Here is a 28,000-nt window from a genome sequence, read left to right on the forward strand (position 1 = left end):
ATGTTTGTGTGTCCGCCTGTCCGCTGTCCTATTTTAGTGATCTGCTATTTGTGAAGATGTCTGCGTAATTAGTTCCTAAATCGTAGTTATGGTGAATATAACTTCAATACCCATATATCTAACCTCTCATGTCTTGTTCATAGGGAGTCTTCCAGCTCTGAGTATGACAAAGAAGAAACAATGCCATCAGGAATAAGTTGGATTCAAGAGAACCTCAAATTGACTTCATTTGGACCCCTTGACCAAGCTCTTTGAAACATCTTGAGTACTCTTTCTCTGTAATGGCGTGCTGTCCAATGCCTTTCCCTGTATCACAAATGAAAAACCCAGCGTGACTTTTCCTTCCGCTCGGAGTCGTATCTTAAACCGGAGAACAGGAACCATGACTCTGCATGAGTCTCTCTCCCGGCCCACCCTGCTGCCCCCCGCCCTCCTCTCCTCTGTGCTCCTGCTGCTGCTGCTGCTCCGCCCGGCGCCAGCCCTGGGGGGCTCCGACTACGACTACGGAGCCCACCCCCGCTTCATGTGCATGCCTGTGCCCGTGGACCTGGACCCTTCCTGCTTCCCCATGGGGGGGCCTAGCATGGGGGGGTCAGGGCCCAGTGGGTCGGCGCACCACGGCAGCACCACAGGGCCGCCTCCCCCCAGTGGGTGGGGGATGACGGACGAGGCCAAGACCACCATACTCCACCTGCGGGAGAGCCTGGTCCAGCAGAAGGAGACCATCTTGGACCAGAGGGAGACCATCAGGGAGCTCACCGCCAAGCTGGCCCTGTGCGAGGGCTTCGGTCACCATGCCGACGAACATCACGGCACCGCGGGCAAGCACTCCCGCCACGGAGGAGGAGGTCGCCCTACCTTTGCTGACAACGGGCCGCATCACGGCCCCCGACAGGGTCACCATGGTAACCTCGCACCGGAGGCGCCGCACCACCCGCCGGTCAGAGGTCACGGCACAAACAACAACAACCAGGGGAAGGATAAACACACGACGGCGGGGGAGGCGAGCTCGTCGCCGGAGCAGATGGAGAATATGCTGCACTCACTGAAGGACCGGCTGGAGAACCTGCAGGTGAGAGGATGAGCTAAAGGTTGAAGCCATTAAGGAGAAGGGTAGGAAAATTGATTAAAAATGAATGAGCGAGGGTGATTAACAATGTATAGGGGAAATAACTCGAGGTTAAGGTTGAGGGTAGATTGAGATCTGCAGGACGCCCAGAAAATGTCTTTCCTGAATCAGGTGCTGGACCGTAGGAATAATTTAGGATAAGCTAAAAGCATAGCTTATCCAGCTACTTCTAGTAGCTACCAGCGGCAGCAAATACCAGAACACCTGAGAGGATCTTCTTCTGTCTCTGATGGATACATGAGTCGGGCAGCAAGCACCGAACTCAGTGTGGCTGTACTGGAGGTGGGTTGAGTTGGGATAATGGGATTTAGCTTATTGTTTCTTATTCCCTGGTTCTACTCCTCTCTCTCTAGGTCAGGTAGGACATTTGTGTGGTCTTGACATCAAGACCACAATGAATCCACTGTGACCAGTAATTGTGACCAAAGATACCAGAGATCGGTGCCAGTGTGTGGGGGGTTTGGGAGAGGGGGGGGGGGGGGGCACAGTTCGAAGATCAGAATCAATTATGTGATCTACCTTGAGTGGGAGCTAATCAGGACATACACGCAGACAAAGCCTGGATTAGCTGAGAGGCAATGAGACGCAGAGAAGGACAGGAGAATACAAAAGGAATGTCAAATAAACTGTTTATCTTGCGACTCGTGTAAGTGTTTGTGTTTTGATGAGGTGTCACACCTGAACATGTATCGTGGGCCATCTCATCAGTCTAAAGTTGCTCTGTATCAAAGTGAGGAAATAGTGATAGAGCAATCGTGAAACAGTGATATATAATCCTATCCTTTGATCAATATGAATTGTGGTCTCATTCATCTGCTCTAACTGCTCCCCATGAACAGAAGAGGAACACGTCCAACACGTACTCCAACTCCTTGAAGGACCTGCTGCAGAGGAGGATCGCCACCCTCGAGCAGCAGCTGCAGCGGCGCACTGCGGCCCTCAGCGGCCCGGATCACCATGACGACCACGACGACACTCATCCCGATGACAGTGGACACCGCGATGGCGACCACGGCGAAGGGGAACACGGAGATGACACACACCCCAAAGAACAGCACGAGGAGGAAGAGGGAGGCCACGAAGACGGCAGCCACAGCGACGGAGTCCGCAGGGAGGAGCACGGCGACGGCCACGCGAGCGACGACGACGACCATCGCCATGACGACGAGGAGGACGATGGTGACCATGACGATCGCGAAGAGGGCCATCCCGACGGGAGCCAAAGCAGCAATGAGGCGGAGAGTCACGGTTTCCCTCCCCACACGGGATACCGCTCGCACTTCCACCACAACAAACTGGAGGACATGCTGAGTCAGCTGCATCTGTCAGGTACACTGTCCATCCGTCAGCAAGAATCACCTGGTGTCACCATAACCTGCAGTCCATGAAAACTGCAAGGCGAGACAAAGTTGTAACGGAACCGATGCTATCCCTCTCCGTTCACAGGGCCTAGCAGGAAGAACGTCAAGAGTTCAAATGCCTTCCAGATCGGCTTCCCCATTAGAACCAACTACATGTACGGGCGGCTGAAGAAGAGCCTCCTCCACGAGATCTTTGCCCTGACCCTGTGTCTGTGGATCAAGGCGGGCACGGGCCCGGGCCTGGGGACGCCCTTCTCATACTCGGCGCCCGGGCAGGCTAATGAGCTGGTGCTCATCGAATGGGGGAGCAACCCCATGGAGCTGTTGATCGATGATAAGGTGGGAAGAACTAGAGCATGCACACCTGTGGAGAGCTGGATTAAGCCATAGCTGGCTGTGAGTGTTGTGACCATGCATCGTGTAACACCTTGTCAATCAGCTTAGCTCTAAGACTCTCTCCCTCCACCTGATCTATAAGATGGTGTCAATCTGCTCGGGACTCACATTAGAAAGTGTCAGACCGAATTCAATAATAAGGGTCATCTTTGTTCAATGGTGTCTTATTGACCCATTATTTTTCCCAACACCATCTGGAAGTCTAAATCCATTAAAATACTGGAAAACAACCACCAGATTAGGCCTACAGTATGTCCTGGGTACAGACTCTGGGAACAGTGTTCAGTCCATCTATTTCTAGTACATATAATGGAACCTCTTCTCAATCTCCACCATTCCTCCCTCAGGCGGTGTCGCTGCCGCTGTCTCTGGGCGATGGGAAGTGGCACCATGTGTGTGTGACGTGGTCGACCCGGGACGGCCAGTGGGAGGTGTTTCAGGACGGGGTGCAGAGGGGATCTGGGGCCAACCTCTCTGCTTGGCACCCCATCAAGCCTGGAGGCATCTTCATCCTGGGACAGGAGCAGGTAAAACCCCCTCCTTGATGACCTGTTTCAAGGATAAGGTCTGAGCAATGTGTAGGCTCCATGTGGCTATTCTTTTCCCAAAGACTCACAATGCAATTTGAATGATTAACGTCTCGCCTGCATGTCTGTTCTCGTGTGGCCAGGATACTCTGGGCGGCCGTTTTGATGCGACCCAGTCGTTTGTCGGGGAGATCTCAGACCTGCAGATGTGGTCCCATGTCCTGACTCCCGGGGACATCTACAGCCTGGCGTCCTGTGGCAGCCATCTCAGCGGGGACGTCATAGCCTGGTCTGAAACCGAAGTGGAACTTCACGGAGGGGCCACCAAATACCCCTTTGACCCCTGTCACTGAGGGGCGGCCACCCGTGGAAACCTTTGAGGAGCCGAGGACGTTAGGGTTGAAACCTTGAAGGGCAAAGAACGACCACAATACCTGAACAACATCTGTTCTTCAGTCACATCGACCTGTATTCTGCTTCTTGATTGATCGCTCTGTGGCATCTAGCTCCTTTCCCGCTTTTTAAAACAATGCCTTCCTTATGTTTCAAACATTTTCTTTGTCATAAATTGTATTTATGTAATGCATTACCATGTACATACCTAATGTGTGAAGAGAATTGAGTTTTACTTTAATCACACATACAATGTGACATATTGTCATGTTCTTAATTAGATAGCGCACGATTCTGTCAGGTATTTTTGTAGAGGGCTGATATCGATTTTTATCATTTAAATGTGCTGTTAGATAACTATGTTGTGTAATCTGAATGAGAAGAACTGTGTCGATTGAAAGTGTTTGGGAATGAATGATCTCGATTCTAAAGGAAAACTATTCCTATGGAAGATATACAGCTAATTTACAAAAGAAACCAAAGAAATTCCCCATGTAGTCTTATTTAACATCCTAAATATGTTAACCCTTTTTTGTATTTTAATTTTTTTGTATTGGAGAACTGTGACTAGTTTGATGGCTCAGTTAGGTTACGTTATTTGAAAAATTTGGCTGGATTTAGCATTTCTACAATTAATCTTCTGAAAAGCACATACAATGCATAGCTTGAACAAGAGAATAGAAAATACCCTAGTGACAAAATGATATAGTAAGCTTACAACTTCAAGAACACTATCACAGCAATCATTTCTGTAATAGTTATATATAATTATATAACTAAAGGACTAAGGTAGAAAATAGAATATTTTTCACACAATATTAGTCATTTGTTTATATTGTTTTCACAATGGGGATTGCTCAACAGCTCTGGCCTTGACTGTATACTTGTGTATATCAAAACGTCATTACATTGCATTGAAGTAGGATTTCAACATTTATTTGCAATTATGTTGTAACATTTTTAGAAAATAACTCAAAAAGAAGTTATCATTTATTCTGTAGAGGCCTTTTTTTAAATGGGTCCCCAATCAATTAAACATAGATACATACATACATACATACATAACTGTCTTAACTTGTCATTAGTTAGAATCATTGTTTCAATAAAAACACCAAATTGCTCTAGTTCATTTCAGTTCACCTTTTATTGTTACACAGTAGTTTCCTGACACAACATACCTCGGTTTTTGTTTTGCTACATTTACAGATGATCTACCCATCCTGCAATAAACAAAAATAAATAAATACAAAATAAACTACATTTCTGGAAGAGAGGTGGTTGAGGAATCAGGTACCATCAGCCCAGTTTCAGTCATGTGGCTGATCATTAAGATCCATCCGTCAGTGTTGGGATAACTTATTGTAAATGTCCCAACAGCTTTTGGCAACTTTGCACATCAAGATTCCCCGGTAGATCAAGGCCCTGTCATATGACAAGTTCGAACCTTCATTCAATAGGAGCGCAGGGGCGGGGAGGCGGGGCTTTTAGTTTAGTGTATTTTGGTAAAACCCAGGTGAACAGAAGGCATTCCTTAATCTTTCCCACAAGGACCACGCTTCAGTTATGTCTTAGAAGCAACATCAGGTCAGATTAAAGGCTTGCCTCTACATTTAGCCGATGCACCAGAGGGCAAGGGCAGTGGTGCACAACAAGCAGATCTATTGCAATATATTGATCAAGTATATCTTTGCTGCTTCCTGTAGTGGGAACGGACCTGGCGATGGGGTTAGTGTTCACAGTTACATGTATCCCCACAAGTCACAGCAAAACCTTCAAGGACTTTGCAGGCATGTCAAATCACTGATAGAGGGCGCTAAGAGAGTATTAGTATCAACAGTCAAATATGAGCATTTGAAAAAGCTTCAAAATTGCAAAGAAAATAACAAAATGATAAAGTGCGGGACAGTTATCCTACAGAGCTGCAGCATTTCCAACCAACAGGTTCAATTCCAAGCAACTGGCAAACTAATGCACATAATTTAATAACTATGGAGCAGCCAAGAAACAATTTTCCACTTGGTACATAAGTAATAAGCATTGTTGAGGTTTGAATTCTTCAGAGTAATAACCGTGTTTAACATCTGGACAGCGAGGAGGAAGCTAACCGCCCGTGGCACAGCTCCCTGCTTGTGCTTTGTTCGACCCACTCAGTCAACCAACAGTTCACTTCTAACGTCACATCTTGATTAGCATGTCTTGACAAATGACAAAATTATCATAATCACGCTGATCATGATTCTCCATAATAAAAACAAAACATGATTCACAGATGAGCGACTTCAATCTCAAATCCTACATGTATATCCATCAGCACGTCTTCTCACGTCTCCAATAAATGTACAAAATATCCGCATGGCCCAACTCGCCCTATAATGCCTCCATCGATTAACATGCAGTCCTACAGTAGCTTGTAAAAAATGTGATTCTTCTAACAAAGACACAATAAATTAAAATCACTTCTATGTGTATTGTAAACAAATAAGCTAACAACTATTTACACAAAAAAAGGTGACAGTATAACAAAGCTGCCATTCAACGTCTTGCTAAAACCCAGCACAACGCAAAAACCTGGAAGTGTCCAAACCACCTATATTAAACGTAGATATTAAACGTAAAAAGTGAGAAAGATGTGTAAAGTGAGAAAGATGCAAGCAGTTATCTAGCAGCAGTAACCTGGGGGGGGGGGGGGAGAATGTGGTATGCCAATATATCAAGTCATAAACATGAGCCCAACTCGTACGTTTATATTGTGTTAGAAAGGCATTCAACAAGCCATCGAGAACAGCACCATGCTACTCTACTCGAGAATGACTATTGCTCATGAATACCAAGAAACATACAAGCGTCTCAGCCCAGTAAACCAGCTTAAGATTCCGCAAAAACAAAAACAGCTCAGCTAAATAGAAGTTGGCAACCGAAAATGACTCATTATCCGGCAAATAGTTAGATAACTTAGAGACCCAACTAGGCCGTACAAATGTAACTTCGTGAATGTAAATATGAACAGCGATGAACAACAATACTTTGGTGTGTTTTTTACAATGCTACCAGAGCAAGAACCTGTAGCTAAGCGGTCAATACCTACTTGGTAAATGTTGAACAAAAATAATTAAAGTTGTGACTTGAGTACTAGGATTGCTTGCTACCCTGAAGAAGACAAATTTCACAGTTCACCTTGACGTCAAACGAGTGAGGAGCGTAGTTAGAAAGGGGAAGTAGTAGTAGTACGGTGTGCTCTTAATGTGGCGTTATGGTCGCAGCAGTAGTAATCCTAGCATCACTAAGGTAGTAAAGGCAACCACAGTGAAGGAGCTCTTTACTCCGAGTATAGCTTCTGAAAAGTCGTACAAACCGGATGGGAAGGGGGCCTCGTGTCGGGACACAAGATGAGTTTGAAAGAGACAAACGCGTTGGCTAACTGACCAAGGAACAGTCCAGAATGATGGAGACAAAAATGCTGGGAGGACTCATAAGATGAGGGGGGAAAAAGACAGGAATTGGAAGCAAAACCCCTGCTGGGAGAAAGCATCTACGGCTGCTCTTCTTTCTTCTTCAGTGATATACGCTTCTTCCTTGCCGCCAGCATCTCATAGAAGGGATCCACGCTGACCGCAGAGCTGCAGAGAGACAGGGGAGCAGGAAGGAAAAGACAACAGATTCTAGGTCAGATGGGACCCCATGCGCCTCAGTGTCTTCCCAAACCTTTCCAATAGGACAGCAGTCAGCTGGGCTGTGGTCATGAAGAGACGTGTCGGGGATAAGCACCTTGCGCATGGTTAACTTGACGTTGGGGTTCGACCGCATACCGATTGAACTCAATTAATCCAACACTAGACTTCCGTGCCCTACCCCTAGCCTGGTGGGTCCCCCAATTAACAGAGCAAACACTACATCAACATTTAATAGGTCAACCTTCTCAACAGGACTCTCCCCATCATGTGGATGCTCCCACCAAGTTCTCCACCAATACAGAAAGGGAACACGTATCCATTACATACACAATAACCCCATGGTTCCCTCAATCCCTCTCTACGTACGTGATGCTGTGGATCCACTCGTCCTTCTCGTCGGGGGTAGGGGCTGAGATCCGGTATACCATGTGGTTCCCCTCCACCACGCGGCCGTCAGCCTCCGTCTTGCAGGCCTTGATCAGCTGACCGCGGTTGTTGGGGAGGTAGAGCTCAAAGCAGTTCTGAGAGGGGGGGGACGGACGGACTTGTCAATACTTCAGTGCCTGAAGCTTCCCAAAATCTCAGCTTCAGCTTATCACTCAAAACAACAAACAGGGAATAACGTACCGGTTTCCTTGGATCTTCGACCTCCCGGATGCTTAGGTTCTCCAGAGGAATGATGCCCCTAGGCTCCTTATCCTACAGGACAGAGACCGTTCGGTTGAGTTAAGCCATGTTCAAGCATTCAGCTTAACTGTTCAGTTGTATACTCCACCGTGGTTGGCCACTCAGTGAACGCACAGCTTCCTCCACCCCGAGACTCACCGTGGTGTACTCAAAGTAGTAGAGGCAGTTGTCCGTAAGGATGAACCATCTCCGCTTCCAGGTCTTCACCCGCCCCCCTGAAACACAAGAGCCCGGTAAACACCACCGCAACGGACCGAGCAACACGGCCGCAGCCTGGTAAAATGAATGGACAGTGTGGGTGTGTCCTCCAAGCAGCCTAGCCAGGGGACTGCGCTCCCCACAGTGAACAGGGTCTAAGGCTGTCTTGAGCGGTACGTACCTCCTGAGAAACAAGCAGCAACGGCAGCGGCAGCAGAGGGTGGAAATCAGCAGGAGGAGGAGGAGGAGGAGGAGGAGGAGGAGGAGGAGGAGGAGAAGCAGAGACAACAGGGCCCAGAGGATTTAGTGGACCGAATGGACAGAGGCGGGAAATAGTGGTGGGGAGGGGGGGGGGGAGAAGAAGAGGAAGGGAAGGAAGGAAGGAGATAGTATTAGTCACACACCAATTACAGGCCCCCGCCATGCAAGGAAGAACAATCAGTCAAAATAGGCTACTGTGACACGAGAACATCTTTGCTTTTCTCTCAGCTCATCATGGATTAATGCCACAGCAGCCTGTACACGTATTCGCTGGCCAGCTATTGACATTGGCGAAATCTTCAGAACCAAAACCCAACAAAATCTGATGTGTTGTTATCTGACATTTTCAAGAGATAGAGACGAGATAGAGATAGACATGTCCCAGCCCAAAGGCATAGAAAAGAAAAGAGCACAGTATGTTATGGATCATTCACCCTAAACAGACTTAAATGTTAAAACGGGTGCAAGTAGGGCAGCGTGGACAGCACAGGGTTAATTCTCAACTAAATATAGCGCTCTCTACAGAGCGTAGCAGCACTCCCCTGCAGTTCCCGTCAATGATATCTCACCAAGTTTGAGCAGCCAGCCTTCTCGGTCGGGGTTGAAGAAGGTGTGCGTCAGGTCATTTCCGTCATCTTCTGGGATTTTAAAGGGCTCGTTTTTAATGCTATCATACAGGTTCTAGAGGAGAAAGGACGCCAGGATGAGCACAATAGATATCCATGATAGTGCATCATTCACCACGTTTCCTAATGTGACAGGTGGAATAGGATGGCTGATGGACGGAAAACAAGATGGCGGGCCACATACTCTGAGCAGATCCTCTGGCAAGTCTCCCCCTTCATTGATGCCCCGGTTCATGGAGATGAAGCGGTCCACCCCCGGCTTGTCCCTCACGTTTGGGTTGTGAAGGCTGGTGTTCAACATGATGATAGCGAAAGACAGCACGTAACACGTGTCTGGGAGGAGGGGGAGGCGAGGAGACCAAACACAAGTTAATACAACCATACGTGGCTAGGGTAGAGGAGGTCCAACAGCGTGCGAGTGTGTGGCTGCGTGGGCCTCTATTTATACCGGTGCTTTGGAAGACCCCGGGGTTGCAGTGGCAGTATCTCTGAGCAAAGGCCTCCATCATGCGGTCTATCTTCTGCGCCTCACCGGGCAGACGGAAGCTCCACAGGAACTGTCTGCAAGGAGACAGAGGGGGGCGGCGGGGGAGCAGTGAGGTCAACCGACTAGACGTACAGAACAAAACAGGCACCGTCAGTCCTGAGACCGAAACCAGCAGAACGAGGTGAACGCCCACCTGAGGGCCTGGACGAGGTTGAGGTCGGTGAACTCGTGGAGGTCAACGAAGGCTTGCAGTACTTTGAGGTTGAAGTCATCCCTGAAGGAGTAATAACACATACCAGGGTAAGTATGTCTACAAGCTAAAGAGTGTCAGGAGAGTGTGTGTGACGGGGTGAGCGTGAGGGAGTGATTTGGAAAGAGAAACAAGACAACTCTCACCTCTCGCCAAGGTAATCCCCGATAGCAGTTTTGTTGAGGCCTTCTCCTTTATAAAGGAACTGAGCAACGTCCTCTGCAGTGTGTCGTAGCAAGTCGTTCTCCACTAGAAATACTATTCCCTACGGAGCGGATTTAAAACATGTTACCTTAACCAAAATCATGCATGCCCAAATAAGACCAAAGGGAATTACTGTCAAAGCGCTCTACCTTTTTGGGGTCCATGTTGAATTTCTTCCTCCCCATTGCGACATGCCTACTTTTTTGTAGAGTTTTGCTGTGTTGAATGAAAAAATAACACAACTGAAATATTGCACCATTCAACGGCGGGGTTTAGGTGGTGCCTACACACAAAAGGCGCAGCACATTGTCGTTCTTCTCACCTGCCCTCTGTGCTGCTCTCCAGCCCCTCCACCTCCAAGATTGCCTCCCTCAGCTCCTCGCGGAGCCTCTGGATCTCCTGCAGCAGGGCGCCTTTCCTCCTGCGGATGTCCTCCAGCTCAGAGCGCTCCTCTGGGCTCAGGTCTACTGGGACTGGGGCAGGAGGAGTTAAAGAATACAACCATTACTTCTGCTGCCTCAGATGCACCAAATCAGGTCAGAGATATGACCGAAGTGAGGCATTAACAATGTGGCTATTCCCCAGGCACATGCTGGCTGGTGGCCATTATATCCTCTGCCAGTATTGTTTAAAGACAAGTTATAATACAGTCAATGGAAGGAAGGAAGTGTGGTCACATTAATAAGCAATGGCTCAATGTGGTATCCATCAGAGCTTTAGTACCATTCATCACCACAAATGTACTAAATTTGGGTTATTATCTATCGTTTGCTTCTTCCCTGTTGACCACACCCGGAGTTTGATCACAGCCGCTATGTGAAACCGTACTGGGTGCAGCAGTTTGTTGTCAGATCAATAGGAGAAGTTAAAAGACCCAGTTAAAAGAATTCCCATGAATAGAGCTATGTGGTTGTGACTTTTGAACGCTTTGGGAGGACTGCACACTCAAATGGTTAATCTTTTATCAGACTTAATATCTAACCTAAATTCACACAGGCAACACTATTTACTTTCGACTATGGTTTGGGTCAATGTACTGCCTGGATACAATGTCCTTTTATGCATTTTCTTTTTCCCTATCGTAATTTATGCTTAACTATACAAGAACAATTGTAATTCAAACTGGTCCCGCCACGTGGTCCAGCAATTGTATGTAGTCCATATGTAGAACAGGCCTATAGAAACCAGAGATCCCATAGATGGAGTTGTAATCCACCCAAAAGGGTCGCATATTTATTATTTAGCATCTCTATTTAACGCTTCCATCGTCATGCAAATCATATGAGAAACTGCATCCTCCTATTGTCGGACAATGGTGTTGGACACACATCATCACACATGCTGTACTATAGGACTGCTTTGTATTCCAGATCCAGACATGACTGCACAATGACAGCTGCACTTCAATAACAACCACGCCCACAGCCCATGATGAATTACATGACAACCAGTGGCTTTAAATGGCTTATTGTTTGGGTTAAATAAAAGGTTGACTATTATTAATATAGCGGTTCTTCAGAAGCCGTTGCTGTAGAATAAACATAGTAGGCTGAGGCAGCCATTCCCTATTTATATTACATTTAGAGTCCCTTTAACACTTAACAATCAACGCAATTAACAACGAGTATCAAACGAGGCCATCGTTGAATAAAACGACACAAACTAACATTGAAATCGTGACACGAATTGTGTTTTCGGCTAAACTGAAAACTTTCGGCTAAGCTGAAACAATTCTTTCATGCCATGTTAAAGCAAATAAACATCCGAGTGGCGACAGCGCTAGCGTTAGCTCCCTTAGCGATAGCAAACTGAAACAGCGATTTTAAATGCTTACTGTAGTCCAGGTCATCCATTTTTGGCGCTTTGCTTTTAGGCATATATATTTCAGAGTCGACTGTCATTCAACAGCAGAAAAGTATGGATATATATGTGAATATATCCTCAAGATTATAGTGAAACGGATAGATAACAGTCCTGCGCAATCGCAGCCAGGGCCAGAGACAAAGAAGGTGGCGACAGCGGAAGTGAAGTAGTGCTGTCGGGCTGCACAACACTGCTTCCAAGCTTTTATTTGTCATTTTGTTTCAATCGATTTCTCACTATTCTGCATAAATACTTTGCAATGGCATAGAATTTAGACAACTTGAATGTTTATTTTTGTCTGTTCATGTTTTAATTGGATTTGATGTGTTGTCTGACTTGTTAATGTGCATATAAAAAGCCTACGAGCCTACGAGTAATGCAAACTTACTTCAGTATTAAGCAACCTGTCACGTTAAGCTTTACAAAATTCAACGTTGCGTTTAATAAAATGCATAAAGTGTATGTCAAACCTGAAAGGCTGCATACATTTGTCAAATGGGCTTTATTAAAGGAACATTTCAAGGGGTCCACTGCGTACACAAAATGTAAAAACAAGTTAATCAGAATTATTGAGGGTTGACGAATTGGATCCTTAAAAGTGTAAACTAGAGATATGTTCGTTTGTAATAAGATTGTCTGTGACATGATGAATGCCAATTTATTCAATCTATGCTGTTCGTGAATTTCGCTAAAATAATTTAAACAAAGTTATGCAAAATAAAAACATTTAAAATGACAATGAGAGAAACCTTCCAGTTACATTTATTTTTAACAAAATATAACTATTAATTGTACATTATATATCGATACATAATCATTTTAGTAATAAGCACAATTGCATTACAAGCAGTCGAATATAGACGAGACATTTAACTGGCATTTTTTAACTGATGAGTCAACTCCAAAACATTGTCATTACAAATAGGTCTAACCTGAACATTTTTTCAGTAGATTTGTCAAAATCAATTCCTTGATGTGAGAAAAAAATAACTGTCTGACAATAATTTAATCGATTCCACCATACCTTCTTGTTTTACAATTAGCAGTTCACTTCATTTATTTGCGTGAAAACAAAAGTATATATAGGTGGCTACCTAATGGGGCCACAGCAAGCCCAGGAACAACAGAAAATTCAAGGGCTGAGAAACAACAGTTTAGAGCCAAAATATAAGGTCAGAGTAACAAGGCATTGTTTTGTTCAGGCATGACCATGTGTTGGTGCTGGCCTGGCCGTCTGCCCAGTCACCTTTAATGTACATAGTTAACTAATTATGGTGTTACATGTTTCAAATGCCTTTTGCTTCCCATCCTACATATCTCTTGATACAAACTCGAAACACTGACAATTGATGGCAAGCTTTTATAAACCTGTTTGGTTGGTAGACAGTGCAGCATAATAAATCAGCAGAATTAAATCAATCATCTTTAAAGCACATCCATAAGAAATTGCTACCATCTGAACACAAGATAGAGGGCCTTTAAAATCAATTGAATCTATGAAAGAATATATAAATGTCAGATTTTTTGTATTGTCATCTACAGCAAGAATTTAGTTGAACAGCAGCCATGTTAGTGTTGAGCTTTGGGTCTTGCTTTAAACCTTAACAGTTGCTGCAATTGGCTTATTTTACAAGACAGGTTCAGGAGAAAAAAATCTTCAGATTACTTAAGAGTAGAAAAACAGGTCGGGGGAGCTTGAGGTGAGATGTTGTGCGTGATTACATAGGATTTGCTAAAATGTTAAAATTTAAAAAAAAAGTGTGAGGGTAAACCTCCATTGTTACGTTCATTATGAGGGGGAATGGTGTCGGCTCCGATCTGATTAGGATCTGATCCCAACTTCATTGTGCGTCCATTTCAACATTTCAACAACAAATAAATAAATAAAGGCAAACAGATGAAATCCATCCAGTAATGGACGCCATTTGACAAACGTGTTTGTGTGTGTGATGTAATGAACCCCCTACGGTTCCTTTATTGGTTGGCAGTCCCTCCAGGACGTTCCCTTCAGGGCACGCGTGTTCCCGCCTCCTCTTCCTGGAATGGATGTGGGTGAACGAAACAATAGAACCAGGGTTCCATGCGTGCACACACACACACACCTGGTTGCTCAGCAATGGACGGAATACGAGATGCTAATTCTTTTTTTGATTTCTTCTAATTGAGATGAAAATCAATATGTAGAGTGCAGTAGTGGACAGGGGACGGATGGTTCCTAATGAGAGGATTAAGAGCGGAGGGGGCGGGGTGACATTTGTTACGGGCTCGTGGCTCTATTCATCTGAACGGACTTTCCATTAGTGTTCAGCGTTGATTCCCATTATCTTTATCGTAAGGCAAGAATCAGGTAGTGCTTCACTGCATGCATGCATACGGGAATGTATACATCAAACGCATGCACTGGCAGCAAGTCTAGTACAAGTCCGCCACAGGTCCAGAAACATTCACTTTTTCCCCCTCATTGTTATATCAAAAGGCCGTGCCATTTCTCCCACTTCTTGTGGTAATCTGACCCCAATCTGTGCAATGACGCATTCTTTTCATCCAATTTTCGAATGTCCTATTAATCCCTCTGCAGTCATATTCCATGTAGGAACGATCCCTTGTACTAAAGCCCTGACATGCGGCAGCCGCCATCCAGGGCTTATATTTTATTTTTACGTTGTCCAGAAGGCTTTCTCTTGCGGACGGCAACAGCGATTACATAATGCAGGAGAGTGCAATGTCGGGTCGATGACCTCGACCAATCAGAATCTGGTAATCTTTTCTCCAGAGTTACCCACGATGAGACGGGCCATGGACGGGTGAACCTTGGGGTAGATAAAGAGAAATAGGCATTTTAACCACTCGCAGGCCTAACAGCAGGTGATTAACACAAAAACATTGGCTGGAGACATATATATTCGTATAGCGATCTGCAGGAAAAAGCTGCATATGATTTTTCTAGTAAGGTCAATTCATCAATGTTTTTGGCTTTTCTCATTTCCATCTTTTACTCAGCCAATTTCAGAGACTTTATGTATTTCCATCAGAATCTTGGCTCAGGACATCATCTCTGTCAATAATTGTATTATATTAATTAAATGGCAAAAACTACAAGTAGCCCTCAAACAGGCCTCAGTAAATAGCAAAATCAGCTACTCAATTTCCACTATGTAGTTTCAACGTGTGAATGCAAGTAAACAAGACAGCATCGTGGATTTGAAGACAAAGCCTATAATTAAGGAGGCAGCAACAAGTATAGCAGGTTTTATTTCCCTCCACATCGCCTAGCTCTGAGCTCCAGCCGTTTGGTTCAAAGACGTTGCGTCTGGACACTGACCTGTGCTTGCAGGGGCCCATAAGGCACCAGTTCTCCATCCACCGTCAGGGTGCCCCGCGTGGACAAAGGCTGCAGTCTGAAGGCCCTGCAGGAAACATGGCTCACATATGGAGAGCTCAGGGAGTGGTGGGTTCCTCTTTCCATGGCGAAGAACAGCCTGAGCAACGTGGCTCTGGAGATCCCAGCCCGCACAAAGGTCAGGTGGATAAGCCCGTCGTCAAACCTGGCCTGTGGGGCGGCGTGGAGGTCGGCCCCCAGGTGCGTCTGGTACAGGGCCAGAACCAGGACGTAGTCTCCCTCGATGGTGACCCAGTCCCTGGTGGGCAGCGGCTGGTCTAGAGGGGGCAGCAGGTCGTCCCTCGGGGGGTTGAAAGGCGAGGCGAATGGACGGTTTTTTAAGGACCCGGTCGGATCGGCTAGGTCAAAGTTGAAGGACGAGGACGGCAGGCGGTAGGAGGGCGAGGGGGAGGTGGAGCCCGGGGTGTTGGGACGAGGGACCAGGTAGGACGAGGCGTGGGGCGAGGCACAGGAGGGAGAGGAAGGCGGTGTCGGGGAGAGAGAAAGAGACAGGGAGGGAAGTTTGGGTGGTAGAGAGTTTGAGTGGGAGTGCTGGAGGAGAGAGAGGGGTCTGGGCCGGGTGACATTTTGATTCTGGTCCAGGGGCTTGGGCTTGCGGGAGAAAGGAGAATGGCGAAAGGGCGAGGAAATAGTCAGAGATCGTTCACGGGGGTCCGGCGGGTAAGGGTCTCTTTGGAAGTAAGTGCCATTCAGATCCATCTCTTCTACCCCGTACGACGTGCTGGACTCTGGGTCAGCCTGCTGACCGAGAGGCTGGTTGAAGAGGGTGTTTGCTATCTGGCTGGAAGGTGCCGAGTTCTTCCTTACAGTCTTTCTGGCCTCCTGAAGGCTCAAACAAGCCTCTACCTCCTCGTCCGCCTCTCTACCCAAGTCTAAATCATGGGTCTCCCCCAGTTCTCTTTCCACTCCTGCAGAGCTGACTCCACCCTCTGTGTCCTTCCCCCTCTCATCCTCCTCCATCTCGCTGGAGTCCTGCTCTACGCCTTCTTCTTCTTCTTCCCTTTCATCCTCGTTCCCTGCTCCCCGTTCCATGACGCATTGGTCTTCGGACATACAGCGCGTCGCAGAAGCCCTTTCCTCTGCCTCCATCTCCCTCTCTCTATCCTCTGCCAGGCTGCTTGCCCTCACGACTCCCGTGCCTCCACCCCTGGCCCTCTGCCGTCTCCTCTCCCTCTCCCTCTGCCTCTCCATCTCCCGTTCGCGCTCTCCGTCGCCCCTGCGTAGGCTCCTCTGTTCGCTGATGCCCATGTCGGAGCAGGTGCGGTGGATGGGGGTTTTGCAGAAGCCATCCAGGCCCTCTGTGATGCTCCGGGAGAGGGGTCTTCTGGGAGGCGGTGGGGTGCCGTCTGGAGAGTGGGTGACCACAGACGGAGGGAGGTAGGAGAGTCGGCCTTTGTAGGATCGTAGGGACGCTATGCGCACAAGGGTGCCCAGGGTGAAGCGAGCCGAGCCCAGACCACGGTACCTGATGCAGGGTAGAGGAGAGGTACCATGGTTTAAAGTGGTCACTACGGGTAGAATCACAAATGGTGCGACATATGTAGGCATGTGGTAGTTTCCCTTTAAAAATAGAGAGGAAAAACACACACACACACCTCTCACTCTCGATGTCCACATCGGACACAAAGCCCCATGCAACGGACAGGAAGGAGAACAGTCTTCTGGGACTGGCAATGCGGCCATTGTGAGAGGGTCCGGGGCTGGTTGTCACGGAGACCAAGTCCATTGGTCGCACCCCACCCCGACAGAGCAGAAAGCAGCAGTTGAGTAGGAGGGGCTCCCTAAGGCACATGTCATACCTGTGGGAGGGACGACAAACAACAATGCTACGTAAGGGCACTTCCTGTCAGATAAAGAGAGACAATCGTTCGGTACACAATCCTTTAGTAACATTGGTCTAGATAAACAGGGCATGATTAACTCAAGCTTATTCCAAGAACTAAAAGCCTTCTATTGTTATACAGAGACGACAACAATATTAATCTTTTCCCTGTGACATTGAATAATCGTAAAAAATTAAAAGTCTCAAATAGATTGTGACTTTAGTTGTTTGAGAATAGATGCAGAGAAGAAAGATGGTTGAAAATGCCTAATAACAAAAGCAGTTACAATGGTTTCAGTAGATTGCTCCAAGGAGATACGATACAGTTCGGTCTCATCATGTCATATCAGGTCTTATCAAGTCAGAGTGTCTGAAGTCCTAAGGTTCACCTCGATGGCCACCGATGTGATAACCACATGCGGAGTTCTCTTTCTTTAGCTTATCATTTCCAGAAAATGTTCCGTAACACTTCTGTGCTCACGGATGTAATAACTGTCAACAGCGTCCACCCTAATCTCTCTTTAAGGACTGTCATCAATTCAAAATTATTTTCGCCTATCACGTTAACTGTGAACTGACTTCAGTGAGGGTTAGGATAACCTTTGACGCACAAGCATTCCATATCCAGATTATCCCAGCATACACAGTGTTGCCATCAAAACGCATATTCTACCCAAATAAAACTTGATTGCCAACGAAAGGGACCCACACATACCCTGCATTGTGGTTGATCGAGCCAGCCAGTGCATTTCCAGAGCCACAGGGCAAAATGCCAACAGGTATCTTTATTGCTTGTTCCCAGTCCGGGCGCTCCATCAGGCCATTAATCACCTATTGCAAGCAAATAACAAACAAACAAAGGCCATTTAAAAAAACTAACAACATAGTAGCCGCCTCTTCCCAGATACTGAACAGAAATACAATGCAAACCTCATGCAGCAGGCCGTCTCCAGAGATGATAATGATGCCATCCCATTCGGGGAGGGAAATTTCTCTGATGAGCTCCCTTGCATGGTTCTGACGCTCTGTAGGGAACACATTCAAATGAGTCTGCTGTTAACCAAGGAACTCACTTAAGTCAACCATCATGTTCATCTCAGCAAGCTTTAATCTTTGCTTTGTGTGCATACATCTTACCTGTTTGAATTAGGTTGTAGCTGATGTTAGCTTCTCTGACCATTGGCAGAATGTGGGTCTGGCACCACTGCATTGCCTGGCCCCTCCCACTGAAGGGGTTGACCAATAGCATTAGCCGTCGTGGACGAGGTAGGAGACTTCTTGAAAACTCTAGAAAAGGGCAAGAATGAAATCATGCATCAATTCAATGATTGTTCAGTAGCTTTGAAAAACAATCCCGAATGTAGGCATCAGCAAGCTAACAGACATTGTTTCAGGACCAAAACATGAGCGCACCCAAACCTTTAGGCATATTTGATCATCAATAACGTCAACTTTTTGTGGCATAATGCCACATTACCTTCAACAAGCCTGTCTTACATAGTTTTGCGGTGGAAAAAAGAGCCTTCAAAATAATAAGCGGAATTGAAAGGAAACTACGGTAGCTAACAACAGAATATACCTATAAAAATTCACCAGGCTAAATTGCTTAAAAATGCTAAAACAATACATTGATCAAATGGTATTAACCTACTGCATTAACTCAAGGGTTGTTGTTTTGCCATATGAAAGGGTAAGCCTTAACCACTATCAAGAGAGCAAGGAAACAAAGCAACTGACATGTCATACAATCAGCCAGGGACTGTATACATCTAAAACTAAATCCTATAAAATAAACATATTGTGAAGTTACTAATAAAGCCAATGAGTTTAAGAAGAGGACATAAGTGCGGGCCGGCAGATTAGATACAAGGAAGGCTGAGGCAGACACTATAAGGAAGGCGATAACAGATAGGAATTTGCAACAGTGAAAATAACAAAGACTATAGGCACAAAGCGGTCGCTGGTGCTGTCTCTCCCTGTGTTTCCACCTTAACATGGCAGCTGTGGGTGTATTATTGGGGCTTAAAGTGCTCTGTGATAGACACAGATGGACTGATTTAGTTTTAGTTTATTCCCGGGAAGGGGAACAAACGTTATGGAAATTGCATCAAGGGGTTAATGATGATCAATCTCACATATTTACATCACATGGTCAGCCAGTTCCTGCTGAGGTCACATCAGATCTTGTGTGTGTGCGTGTTCATGCACGCATGTGTCCACATTGAGGAAAACACACTGATGATTGGTTGAGGGAGGGTACGAATTGAGAAACAAGGGTCAACACTACGATAGGAGAATGCTGAAATAAGAAGATGGTACAGATAGCTCCAAGCTGGCGTAAATAAAGAAGTGCACATGAAGCAGGGCTTTGAGATCTACTTGGGTGGGGTTTTCTTGGGGGCACATAGTGATGGGATTGGGAGGGACGTCTGGACTAGCTGTCAGGGGCGACCCCTCTCTGTCTCTACGTTTACCACTGTGCGATACAGACCGTGTGTGCACAGGAGAGATAAGACAACAGGACAGAAAGACACAAACAATTAGGAAGCTTTACCAAAAACAAAAGAAAAAACACACTAAATGCTAACACCAATGAAACAATCACAGCCTTCTGTTAGAGGTATTATATGCATTTTATTACTTGAAATTCTAATGCATGGAGAAAAAAAAGCAATCTAACCCATCAATAATATTCTTAGCTGTACTGCATGACAATCTTTCACACCAGACTTTTGCCAAGTTATTTAGAAATTAGGTAATTCTTCAGTGAACATTCCAGCAAGCTAGCAGCCCACATGCCTGTACACAACACCATCAATCACACAGATCTGCCCAACATGCCACTTAACACACACTGACTCACCTGTGTCAGCAGTTACAATCACCCCTCTCAGCAGACACTGGACCGCAGCCGACCACCGCTCTGCTTCGGGTCTGCTCTCAGCCAGGTAGGCCCTTAGTTGTCTGCGCCGGGAAACCCCTTTCCGCCGCTTCCCTGGGGGATACCAGTAGAGCACTAGGAGGGCCGGGGCCGGGGCCCGAGGGCAGCTGCACCCCACCAGCTCCGACAGGGGCAGCAGGAGACGGGCTTCCTTCCCAGTCCGCGGCGACAGGCGCTGGACGTGGATGTGGGTGTGCGTCAGGGTCAGGGCGTAGTTAGACGCTGTAGACAGGGTGGGGGAGGCGGCCGGAGAGAGCCCCCCAGGACCGCCAGGGCTATTGGGACAGCTGTTATTGTTGCTGTTACTGCCTGATCCCCAGCTCGCAAACTGTCCGTGGAGTAGGGCTTCGGCGGGGGGAGGGGCATGAGGCTCAGGAGATCGCATCCTTGCGAATTTGACTCACAAGGTTCAGTAGGCAATTTCGAAAAAACAAGTCTCTGTATTTACAAAGCACGGACTACTTGGAGTTCATACGATTGGAGGATGGAATTGAGCAATCCTTTGCTCAGAGTTTGAGCCTTTTATCCATTCATTAGGAAAAATAAATATATAATAATCTTGACAAGCCAAAAGGTCACTTCAAAATATATTCTTCCAGTTTGAGGAAATTGCTGGGTGGAGTATCAAGCAAGTGACAATCAAACTTCTCAAAAGGTCAGAAATAGTGCTCACTGATTTAGTGTGATATAAAAGTGCTACTCAGTTTTGACAGTTTGTAACTGTTAAAGTAAACCTAAAAAAGGATTAACAAATAGCAGTCCAAGATCTTCCCTTGAGATATAGAGCAGTGTAGGAACTCTTACTTAAATTACTAATAATTAAAACTACATAAATGACTCATGTGAAACAATTGGCATTAAAATGAAGACTAACCAAAACAAATGTTAGTGATTTCTTTTAAAAGTCCCAGTTTAAGGAGGACGTATATTAACATCATTTGATTTCATGAGTGAAGGGATGAGGTTTGTGTGGTTAACAGTAGAGTGACATGTCGTCCCCAAACACACACACACGCATCATATTCTAAATGTGGCTTTTACCTCTGAAGCCAGATAGAAACAATGAAGAAGAAATTACAAACAATACAAAGAACGACAACAATTAAAACAAAAAACTAACAAAACAGAAACGGCTCCAGTGGGGTCCTGGCGTTAGGTCATATTGAAGTCTTCCTAACGCCAAGCGTCATGTCCCCTCCCATAGACGCGTATGCCTGGACAATGGAGGGGAACAGAATTAGCCGCAGACAATTACCCAACTGTTGCAAACACTTCTAATCAAAAGTGGAAGTTGGACAATGACGTTGAACAGGAGAGCAATACCTCAGAAATGTCACTTCATTGGAATAAGACATGACTCACAGGTCCTCAATTGGCCTTCGTTACTGGCCTAGTGGTTGAGCACAAGAAATATAACTTTTTGGATAAGAACTACATTTATCTCTTACACCATTTATTTTACCAACAATTGATATCACTCACTGTACAGCCAAGTACATGCAACATGAACTGATTTATGCTAAAGAACTGGCATCTGTTTAATGTCATGCATCACTCCTGAGAATTATGTCATGAGTCTTACTTCCATATCCTCATTCAACTAGTACGAGTCAATATTTTTGGAACATTACCTCAGCTGTCTATGCACCCTACCCAAATTAAACTAGTTTAGTCATTGCAGACGACTTGTATTTAATATATTACGTTGAATGTTATATAAACAGCAGCCAGAGGCAATCGATACTGGAAAGATGTCCAAGACTGATACAGAGGAAAAGATCTTGACAAGCTGGGTGTAGAACAGACATTAGTAGGCTCACTTTGTCTGGTACACAATGGCATTGCTTGTTTAGGAAGGTTTCCCAAGCATTTGAATAGACCATTTAGTAAAACCCGAAGGTAAGTTACACACACCTTGTGTGTGACAACAATGTTTCAACTTACGACTTGCCACCCATCACACGTTAGCTTACTGATGGGCAGCTAACCCAGCTCTACTGGCCAAAGACCCCAACCCACACTTAAACTGTTTTATTTAAGACATGCATTCAAGTTAATGAACATTGTGTCACCGAGACTGGAACTTAGATTTTCCTTTTTAATAAAGTGAAAACTAAACGTTGACCTGGGAGTTGGGGTTAGCTTCACCGACTAGCGAGTCAGACGTCAGTGTTAGCCGGGATAGCCGGACATTTGCGAGATAAAAACACTAGCCCCTTTTCCATCTTTCACCATTTAAAAAGTACACACAACATAAAATAGCACATAGGTTTATAATAGTTAGTGCCTGACTTGGTTTACCGACATTCAATCGAAGACGCACCAACGCAAGGTTAGCGATCAATAACGGGCATAAGGATCAACATTTGGAAAACCCGTAGGATTAGATTTTAAACGCATTAAAGCGCTAAAGCAGATCGAGAAACACAAAACCCAGGGAATATTTATACATTTCAATTAAAAATTACCTCATTGCGACTCGACCGGGACGAAAAGGGGTCGCTGGACTCCTGTGTTGTACAGAGCCTCAGGAAGTATGGAGGCGCAGCACAAGAGCCAAGGAGGAAGTCCAGTAGTGATAAGGAAAAATTGCAACACCCACCCACATTCTCCAATTATTAACCTATTATCATTTATCCACCAGGTTACCATACAAGATTCTTTACATACCCCAGACATTTATACTGCTCAATATCAAAAATTGCCTGAACGTTACTTTAATGTTTTTCCAGAAACTTACTCCAGAAGTTCGTGCTATTTACACAAAGATTGAAATAAGGTAGGCTTTTAAAAAGAAAACAGACCTCAGAAAACAAATTCCATTCTTTTATATATCCAATCTTTATTTGAATCAAATTGCATGGAAAACAAAATGGACTGGTTAGTAATTTTATTTGCTTCCTCCACGGCCACGCGCCCTTTCGAACTTCCTGCCCTTGGATCGGATGTAGGGCCTGAAAATAGAGGATAAAAGGTTAGCTTTGATTTCACAATATTAATTATATCTGAAGAATGTCTAGGGTCAAGTAAACAACTCCACTGGAGATGAAAAAACATGTCAGGGACACAACTTCTGATACATGCAGCCTAAAATAGAAATGAAAGCCCTTTCTAGAACAATCTTTGCGTGTATAAATTATATAAACATAGGAATGATACATACTTGCTGTGGCTGTGAGGAGTTCCAGGGGCTTTCCCAAAGTGCCTGTACACCTCCCTGGCCTTGCGGCGTCCTGTAGAATAGATAATTTATTATTCCTGCACAACCTTTTGGAAATGTTAAGAGGTACACCTCCAGAGCATGTTAAAGCATTACTTGGCAAATGCACTCTAACATTTCACAGCCAAATGCTTCATGAGTTTCCAGCCATCTAAATGTTATCTTTACTAAATATATTTGATATCCCCTGTATTTGAAGTAGCCATTTGTCTTTAAAACTGATGACATTCACTGCAATAATCATGGACCTAAATGAGCCAACACTGTTATCAGTTGCCAAATGTAATAACACTTCATATAATCCAATTAACTAAATTATGGAGGATAATTTACTACCAAATTGCCACAACATATTGTTTGAAAGCTTGCATGAGTATAATGATATGACAGCATCTTAAATGGATCAGAATTCCACTAGAGGAAGGTAGATAATCACATCCGACATCTTCAGTACAAGTAACTTTAGTACAGTTACAATTTCAGCGCATTGTCAAAGAACGAAAAAAGATGGATTAGCCTTCCTAGGAAAAGCAATCCCTAATCCAAGTAAGAGGTTATGGTAGCCTACTGTAAGAAAAACATGCCAATTTAGTCCCTGTAAAATTACATACCAAGAATAATCTACCGAAAAATCAATAACTGAAGTCGTGTTTACAGCAAAATAATGTCCGGTACCACCAAAGGCAGGAAGTGATGTGGACGGGTAGTGATGTCATTAGGACATCAGGAATGCATCCACTAAAAGCTATTTTCCGACTTCATCAAGAACACCCGTGACTCAATAGATAAGACACATCTCAAAAACAAAATACCAAACCACAAAACATGACATTCCTGCGATACCGAGGAGAGAGTGAGTAATCACCTGAGAGCAGCACGGTTCCCTGTCCCTTGGGGGCAGCGAGAGCCAGCTGGTCAAAGGTCATGATCTCACCACCGGCCTTCAGGATGCGACGGCGGGCGCCATCAGTAACCCTCAGTGCACAAACCTGGGGAGAGGTGTAAATCCGCCACATTGTTAGGAAGACTCTTGGACAGTTGATTATCCTGTTAAACTCTGATATTGCCATCCGTTTAACTAACTTTTGTTTATTGAAGTCCAATTTATATTAAAAAAAATAAAAAGACAGTTGGCTTTGGCACTATACCTTGAGCTTGGGGATGTCCTGAATCCTCACATCATCGGTAATTGTTCCCACAACAACCGCGGTTCTGTTCTCGCGTCCAGCCAGCCTCATTTTGCGAATCTAAAAATGTAATGAAATAAACAATGGCATTATAATAATGACGATGAGCCATCAATTTTAACTACCAAGGCCTTGTTGATCTACCATGCTAATAATATTTCAGAAGTTAAAAAAACATCAGAGGACTCAAGATTTTTTAAATTGGGGGGGGGGGGCATGCTTTTCACAGCAGCAAACACAAACATCGTATTCAGTCTCAACTGAACATGGATAAAAACATGCATCTTTATTTTAAGCTCAGGTAACTGGTTAACACTACATAAGCATTATGGCCTTGTATATTACAAAATCATTACTGTGTCGGTTAAAAGCCTTTAACAAATGACATTCAAAAACTTCTCATATCTAAAGATTATGACAGACAAGGGGGTTATGACATATAGTAGGTTATGACAGTAGACAAGGGGGGAACACTTACCAGGCTTGAGACTGAGAGGGGTGGCCTGTTGGTCTTGCTCATGAAAAGCCTCCTGAGGACCACCTTGTTGAAGGGAGCATTTGAACGACGGGCCAGAAACCTGTACAACTAGGGACAGAACACAGATGTTAAGTTATAGTTTCGGTGGATAACGTATCTCGAGCTTGAGTAACCAGTAGTCAAGTTAAAATACACTTTATACAACTGATGACTCACCTTGACCAGGAGCCTCAGGTAGATGTCCTGACTTCTTGGCTCCTTTCTGTGCACCTTACGGTCCTTGTTGTGTCTGATGTCGACTCCCTACAAAGGAGATGAGGGGGACGGTATTATGAGTGCAATGCAAGGATTCGGTCACCTTAGCGTGCATGTCAATACACCGCTGATAAATCAAAAGCCATCAACTCCGCATGAAACGAAAACAGGCATCATTACACCGAGGCGTATTATTATGACCATTACTAGTTAGCTGAATGGCTTTTGGGTAGAACACGTTGGCACTGCGGTAGCATACATTTTGTATTAGTTCCTGTTCAGTCAGAAATGCTTAAGCCGCAAATACATCCCTTGTTGGAAATATATTAGACCGTACGAAATAGGCTGAACAATATACATGATATGTACTATAACGTGGAGTTACTGGTAACATTAAGCCATGAATCGTTAAGACTGGGGACACCGTTGCCTACGCGAACAGAGAAAGATAACATGCATGCATATGTAGCACAATCAAAATATAACATTTGTTTGTCTCGTTAATGTTTCAGGGTGAGGACTCATTTGTTTTGAGGAGAACAGGGATGTACAACAAGGCGGATGATCATGGATAGTTTATGTAGTAGCTTCTAAAATGCCATAGCATCACCTACCATCTTGGACTTGGAGCGAAAAGGGAGAAGGAAGAGCGGAGGTCTCGCGATACACAATTCTCCGTAATCACGGGCTCCTCATTGGCTATTGGGCTTCTGCTTCCGGCACAACGGGTCAATTTGTAGTGTCGTCGTTTAGGATAGTGCTTCCAGAGGCCTTGTGAAATTATATAGTAATTCAAATAATTCATTCGATTTATTTTATTATTACTTTATTTAAAATTGTCATGGTTTTATTTTATTGAAATCACAAGCTCTTTGTCCAAGTATAATACAATTCAGTGAGATGTACTTGTCTGCTGCTGTCTGAGGTGACACAAGTAAACAGTCCACACTAAGGAGATGCCTCCAACAAACACTGTCCGTGCCACCGGAGGGACCAGGGCAAAGTTCAATGCCTGAGAATGTGAGGTACAAAAGACAGAAAGTACAAATGGCAGAGTTTATTATTGGTGGTTATTATTATGGATTGCGTAGATTATTATAAATAATACTGACAATCTCACCTGCATTGTAGACCAGTAAACCACTCCAGTCTGGTATACACACAGAACAAGACAGAGAGAGTCTAATTGCACAATATATAATTGCATAAAAACATTAATGTTTGCTAAATATATATCAGTGGATATTCTTATTAGATAGCCTTTTCAGCTACCTTGTATGAAGTCCAGAATTTGCCCCTCCAGTCTTCTAGGGGGTCCTCTTTTCTTTCTAGTAGGCTGAGGCCTAATACAAAATACAGACACTTTTCAGATCGAGGAGTGCACACCCTGACTTCCAGGACAGAAACAAAGCCATCCACAGCAAACAGGTGTATTCATGATAGAATCATCACTTCTGGCCCATGCATCCCACTCACCTATGAAAAAGGCACTGATGGTTGCAGGGGCTGCAACAAGCTGATCCAACCCCACTTTCAGTGTTATCTTTCGGAGCCCGCCCCCTGGCAGCAGTCTTTCAAGACCCCTCAGCCAATGGTAATTAAAGTTGGCATGGAAACAGAACCCGACAAGTGCCACTTTGGCTGTCTGGGACCAGTCAATACCAGCTGTACTTCTGTCTGCCTGTGGTGAATCCCCTGATTCAGAGGCTGCGGTGCTAGGCCCAGCGCCCCCCAGCACGCTCTGCTGGAGGATATCAGCAGAGGCAAACAGTGCTGTGTATCCCACCATGTTGCTGACGTACGGGTGAGCCTTCAACAGGGCCCAGGCTCGGCCCATAGTTGCAACACTGTGGAACAATCAGGGCATTAGTAGAGGCCCTGCTTGGTGGATGTGGGGCTATGCTCATTCACAACCGAGCCACTGGGTGTCACTGTTTTAGCAGAACAGCCTCTGTATCCTTGTGACGCTTGAATATTGTCAAACGGCAAACAGTGTTGCGGCATTCAAAAGTGTTAAGCACATTTATTTTTTAAATAATTAAAAAATTCAAATAAGGTACTGCAGTACAATAACCGCAAAAGGTTCTTTAGAGGTTCTGTAACAATTGATTACTGAATTGTTGTCATTTCATGTTGTAAGTGTCAGATGAATGTAAGCATACCTTTAAAACAGGCTCTTCCCAATAACTTAGTCACAAAGAAAGAAAAAAGGCGGTTTTCTTTAAGCTTCACTGGTTGATAACTAGACATATCATTTTACGCTGAAAGAAGCCCTCTCTCTTGGTCAAAGGTTGGCCGCTGGACCACAGAATGCATGATAAGACTCTATCAGCAGACTGAGGAAGAATGTTAGGAAACACCACATGTGAACTATTTATTTAAAAGGTAATAGTATGTAGTAACTCACAGTAGATATAAGTATTTTTATTTCGATTTGTTATGATAATTAGCCTCATTGTTTTCATTTGCTGTCTATGGAACGGTGGCTGGAGACTTACCAATGAACAAACGGCCCCAGTGGGTAAAGAGAAAAGGGGAGACCAAATCATTATGCCGGTAGTGCCTACTGGTCTGAGGCACATGGGCTGACTATAAATAGAGGCCACTCCTGTAGCATGTGCAGCCCCTCTTTCTCATGGTATTT

The 28,000-nt window shown here is 45.0% G+C and overlaps 5 protein-coding genes across 6 annotated transcripts; 1 reads left to right on the forward strand and 4 right to left on the reverse strand.

Annotated features, from left to right (window-relative positions):
* Positions 1 to 445: 445 nt before the first annotated feature.
* si:dkey-283b15.2 (neuronal pentraxin-1) lies at positions 446 to 4,922 on the forward strand (the record flags this gene model as incomplete). Its single annotated transcript, XM_056601890.1, has 5 exons — positions 446 to 1,072; positions 1,969 to 2,458; positions 2,576 to 2,829; positions 3,234 to 3,413; positions 3,557 to 4,922. Coding segments are annotated over 5 exons (1,761 nt in total), but the record flags the coding sequence as incomplete, so codon positions are not given.
* cyth2 (cytohesin 2) lies at positions 4,678 to 12,197 on the reverse strand. The gene is made up of 12 exons (XM_056602347.1): positions 12,025 to 12,197; positions 10,513 to 10,663; positions 10,340 to 10,406; positions 10,133 to 10,251; positions 9,930 to 10,010; positions 9,698 to 9,810; positions 9,434 to 9,582; positions 9,193 to 9,304; positions 8,303 to 8,379; positions 8,105 to 8,176; positions 7,844 to 7,998; positions 4,678 to 7,423 (listed from the first exon to the last, which is right to left on the reverse strand). Exons 1-12 carry the CDS (start codon positions 12,089 to 12,091, stop codon positions 7,336 to 7,338), a joined length of 1,251 nt encoding a protein of 416 aa, XP_056458322.1. The 5' UTR covers positions 12,092 to 12,197; the 3' UTR covers positions 4,678 to 7,335.
* Positions 12,198 to 13,538: 1,341 nt separating this feature from the next.
* On the reverse strand, positions 13,539 to 22,938 carry sphk2 (sphingosine kinase 2). The gene is made up of 8 exons (XM_056602316.1): positions 22,685 to 22,938; positions 20,139 to 21,430; positions 18,413 to 18,562; positions 18,206 to 18,300; positions 17,991 to 18,106; positions 17,049 to 17,252; positions 15,376 to 16,918; positions 13,539 to 14,863 (listed from the first exon to the last, which is right to left on the reverse strand). Exons 2-8 carry the CDS (start codon positions 20,599 to 20,601, stop codon positions 14,801 to 14,803), a joined length of 2,634 nt encoding a protein of 877 aa, XP_056458291.1. The 5' UTR covers positions 20,602 to 21,430; positions 22,685 to 22,938; the 3' UTR covers positions 13,539 to 14,800.
* A 100-nt stretch (positions 22,939 to 23,038) lies between these two features.
* On the reverse strand, positions 23,039 to 26,069 carry rpl18 (ribosomal protein L18). The gene is made up of 7 exons (XM_056602365.1): positions 25,971 to 26,069; positions 25,318 to 25,404; positions 25,102 to 25,209; positions 24,585 to 24,683; positions 24,302 to 24,425; positions 23,380 to 23,449; positions 23,039 to 23,170 (listed from the first exon to the last, which is right to left on the reverse strand). Exons 1-7 carry the CDS (start codon positions 25,971 to 25,973, stop codon positions 23,107 to 23,109), a joined length of 555 nt encoding a protein of 184 aa, XP_056458340.1. The 5' UTR covers positions 25,974 to 26,069; the 3' UTR covers positions 23,039 to 23,106.
* A 105-nt stretch (positions 26,070 to 26,174) lies between these two features.
* On the reverse strand, positions 26,175 to 27,913 carry si:ch211-120k19.1 (uncharacterized protein LOC563199 homolog). 2 transcript variants are annotated; one of them, XM_056602363.1, is made up of 6 exons: positions 27,855 to 27,867; positions 27,519 to 27,692; positions 26,833 to 27,203; positions 26,629 to 26,699; positions 26,477 to 26,506; positions 26,175 to 26,368 (listed from the first exon to the last, which is right to left on the reverse strand). In XM_056602363.1, exons 3-6 carry the CDS (start codon positions 27,191 to 27,193, stop codon positions 26,249 to 26,251), a joined length of 582 nt encoding a protein of 193 aa, XP_056458338.1. In that variant the 5' UTR covers positions 27,194 to 27,203; positions 27,519 to 27,692; positions 27,855 to 27,867; the 3' UTR covers positions 26,175 to 26,248. The 2 variants fall into 2 exon arrangements, with proteins under 2 accessions (XP_056458338.1, XP_056458337.1); XM_056602362.1 differs by lacking the exon at positions 27,519 to 27,692 and having other exon boundaries at positions 27,855 to 27,913.
* Between the last annotated feature and the right edge of the window lie 87 nt (positions 27,914 to 28,000).

Source organism: Gadus chalcogrammus, chromosome 11 (assembly GCF_026213295.1).
Source record: "Gadus chalcogrammus isolate NIFS_2021 chromosome 11, NIFS_Gcha_1.0, whole genome shotgun sequence".
In the NCBI taxonomy this organism is placed as follows: domain Eukaryota; kingdom Metazoa; phylum Chordata; class Actinopteri; order Gadiformes; family Gadidae; genus Gadus; species Gadus chalcogrammus.

What these genes read in the sequence shown, in the direction of transcription:
- cyth2 (XM_056602347.1), bottom strand. Translation starts at nt 12,091, where the DNA reads ATGACAGTCGACTCTGAAATATATATGCCTAAAAGCAAAGCGCCAAAA. An exon ending in TCAACATGGACCCCAAAAAG is followed by an intron (nt 10,252 to 10,339) that starts GTAGAGCGCTTT and finishes TCCGCTCCGTAG; the next exon opens with GGAATAGTATTTCTAGTGGA. An exon ending in GGGGATTACCTTGGCGAGAG is followed by an intron (nt 10,011 to 10,132) that starts GTGAGAGTTGTC and finishes TTACTCCTTCAG; the next exon opens with GGATGACTTCAACCTCAAAG.
- rpl18 (XM_056602365.1), bottom strand. An exon ending in CCCTCTCAGTCTCAAGCCTG is followed by an intron (nt 24,684 to 25,101) that starts GTAAGTGTTCCC and finishes TTACATTTTTAG; the next exon opens with ATTCGCAAAATGAGGCTGGC. An exon ending in AGGACATCCCCAAGCTCAAG is followed by an intron (nt 24,426 to 24,584) that starts GTATAGTGCCAA and finishes ACCTCTCCCCAG; the next exon opens with GTTTGTGCACTGAGGGTTAC.
- sphk2 (XM_056602316.1), bottom strand. Translation starts at nt 20,601, where the DNA reads ATGCGATCTCCTGAGCCTCATGCCCCTCCCCCCGCCGAAGCCCTACTC. An exon ending in GATTGTAACTGCTGACACAG is followed by an intron (nt 18,563 to 20,138) that starts GTGAGTCAGTGT and finishes GCCCTTTTCTAG; the next exon opens with AGTTTTCAAGAAGTCTCCTA. An exon ending in GAGACGGCCTGCTGCATGAG is followed by an intron (nt 18,107 to 18,205) that starts GTTTGCATTGTA and finishes TGCTTGCAATAG; the next exon opens with GTGATTAATGGCCTGATGGA.
- si:ch211-120k19.1 (XM_056602362.1), bottom strand. Translation starts at nt 27,193, where the DNA reads ATGGGCCGAGCCTGGGCCCTGTTGAAGGCTCACCCGTACGTCAGCAAC. An exon ending in AATTCTGGACTTCATACAAG is followed by an intron (nt 26,507 to 26,628) that starts GTAGCTGAAAAG and finishes TGTGTATACCAG; the next exon opens with ACTGGAGTGGTTTACTGGTC. An exon ending in TTTACTGGTCTACAATGCAG is followed by an intron (nt 26,369 to 26,476) that starts GTGAGATTGTCA and finishes TCACATTCTCAG; the next exon opens with GCATTGAACTTTGCCCTGGT.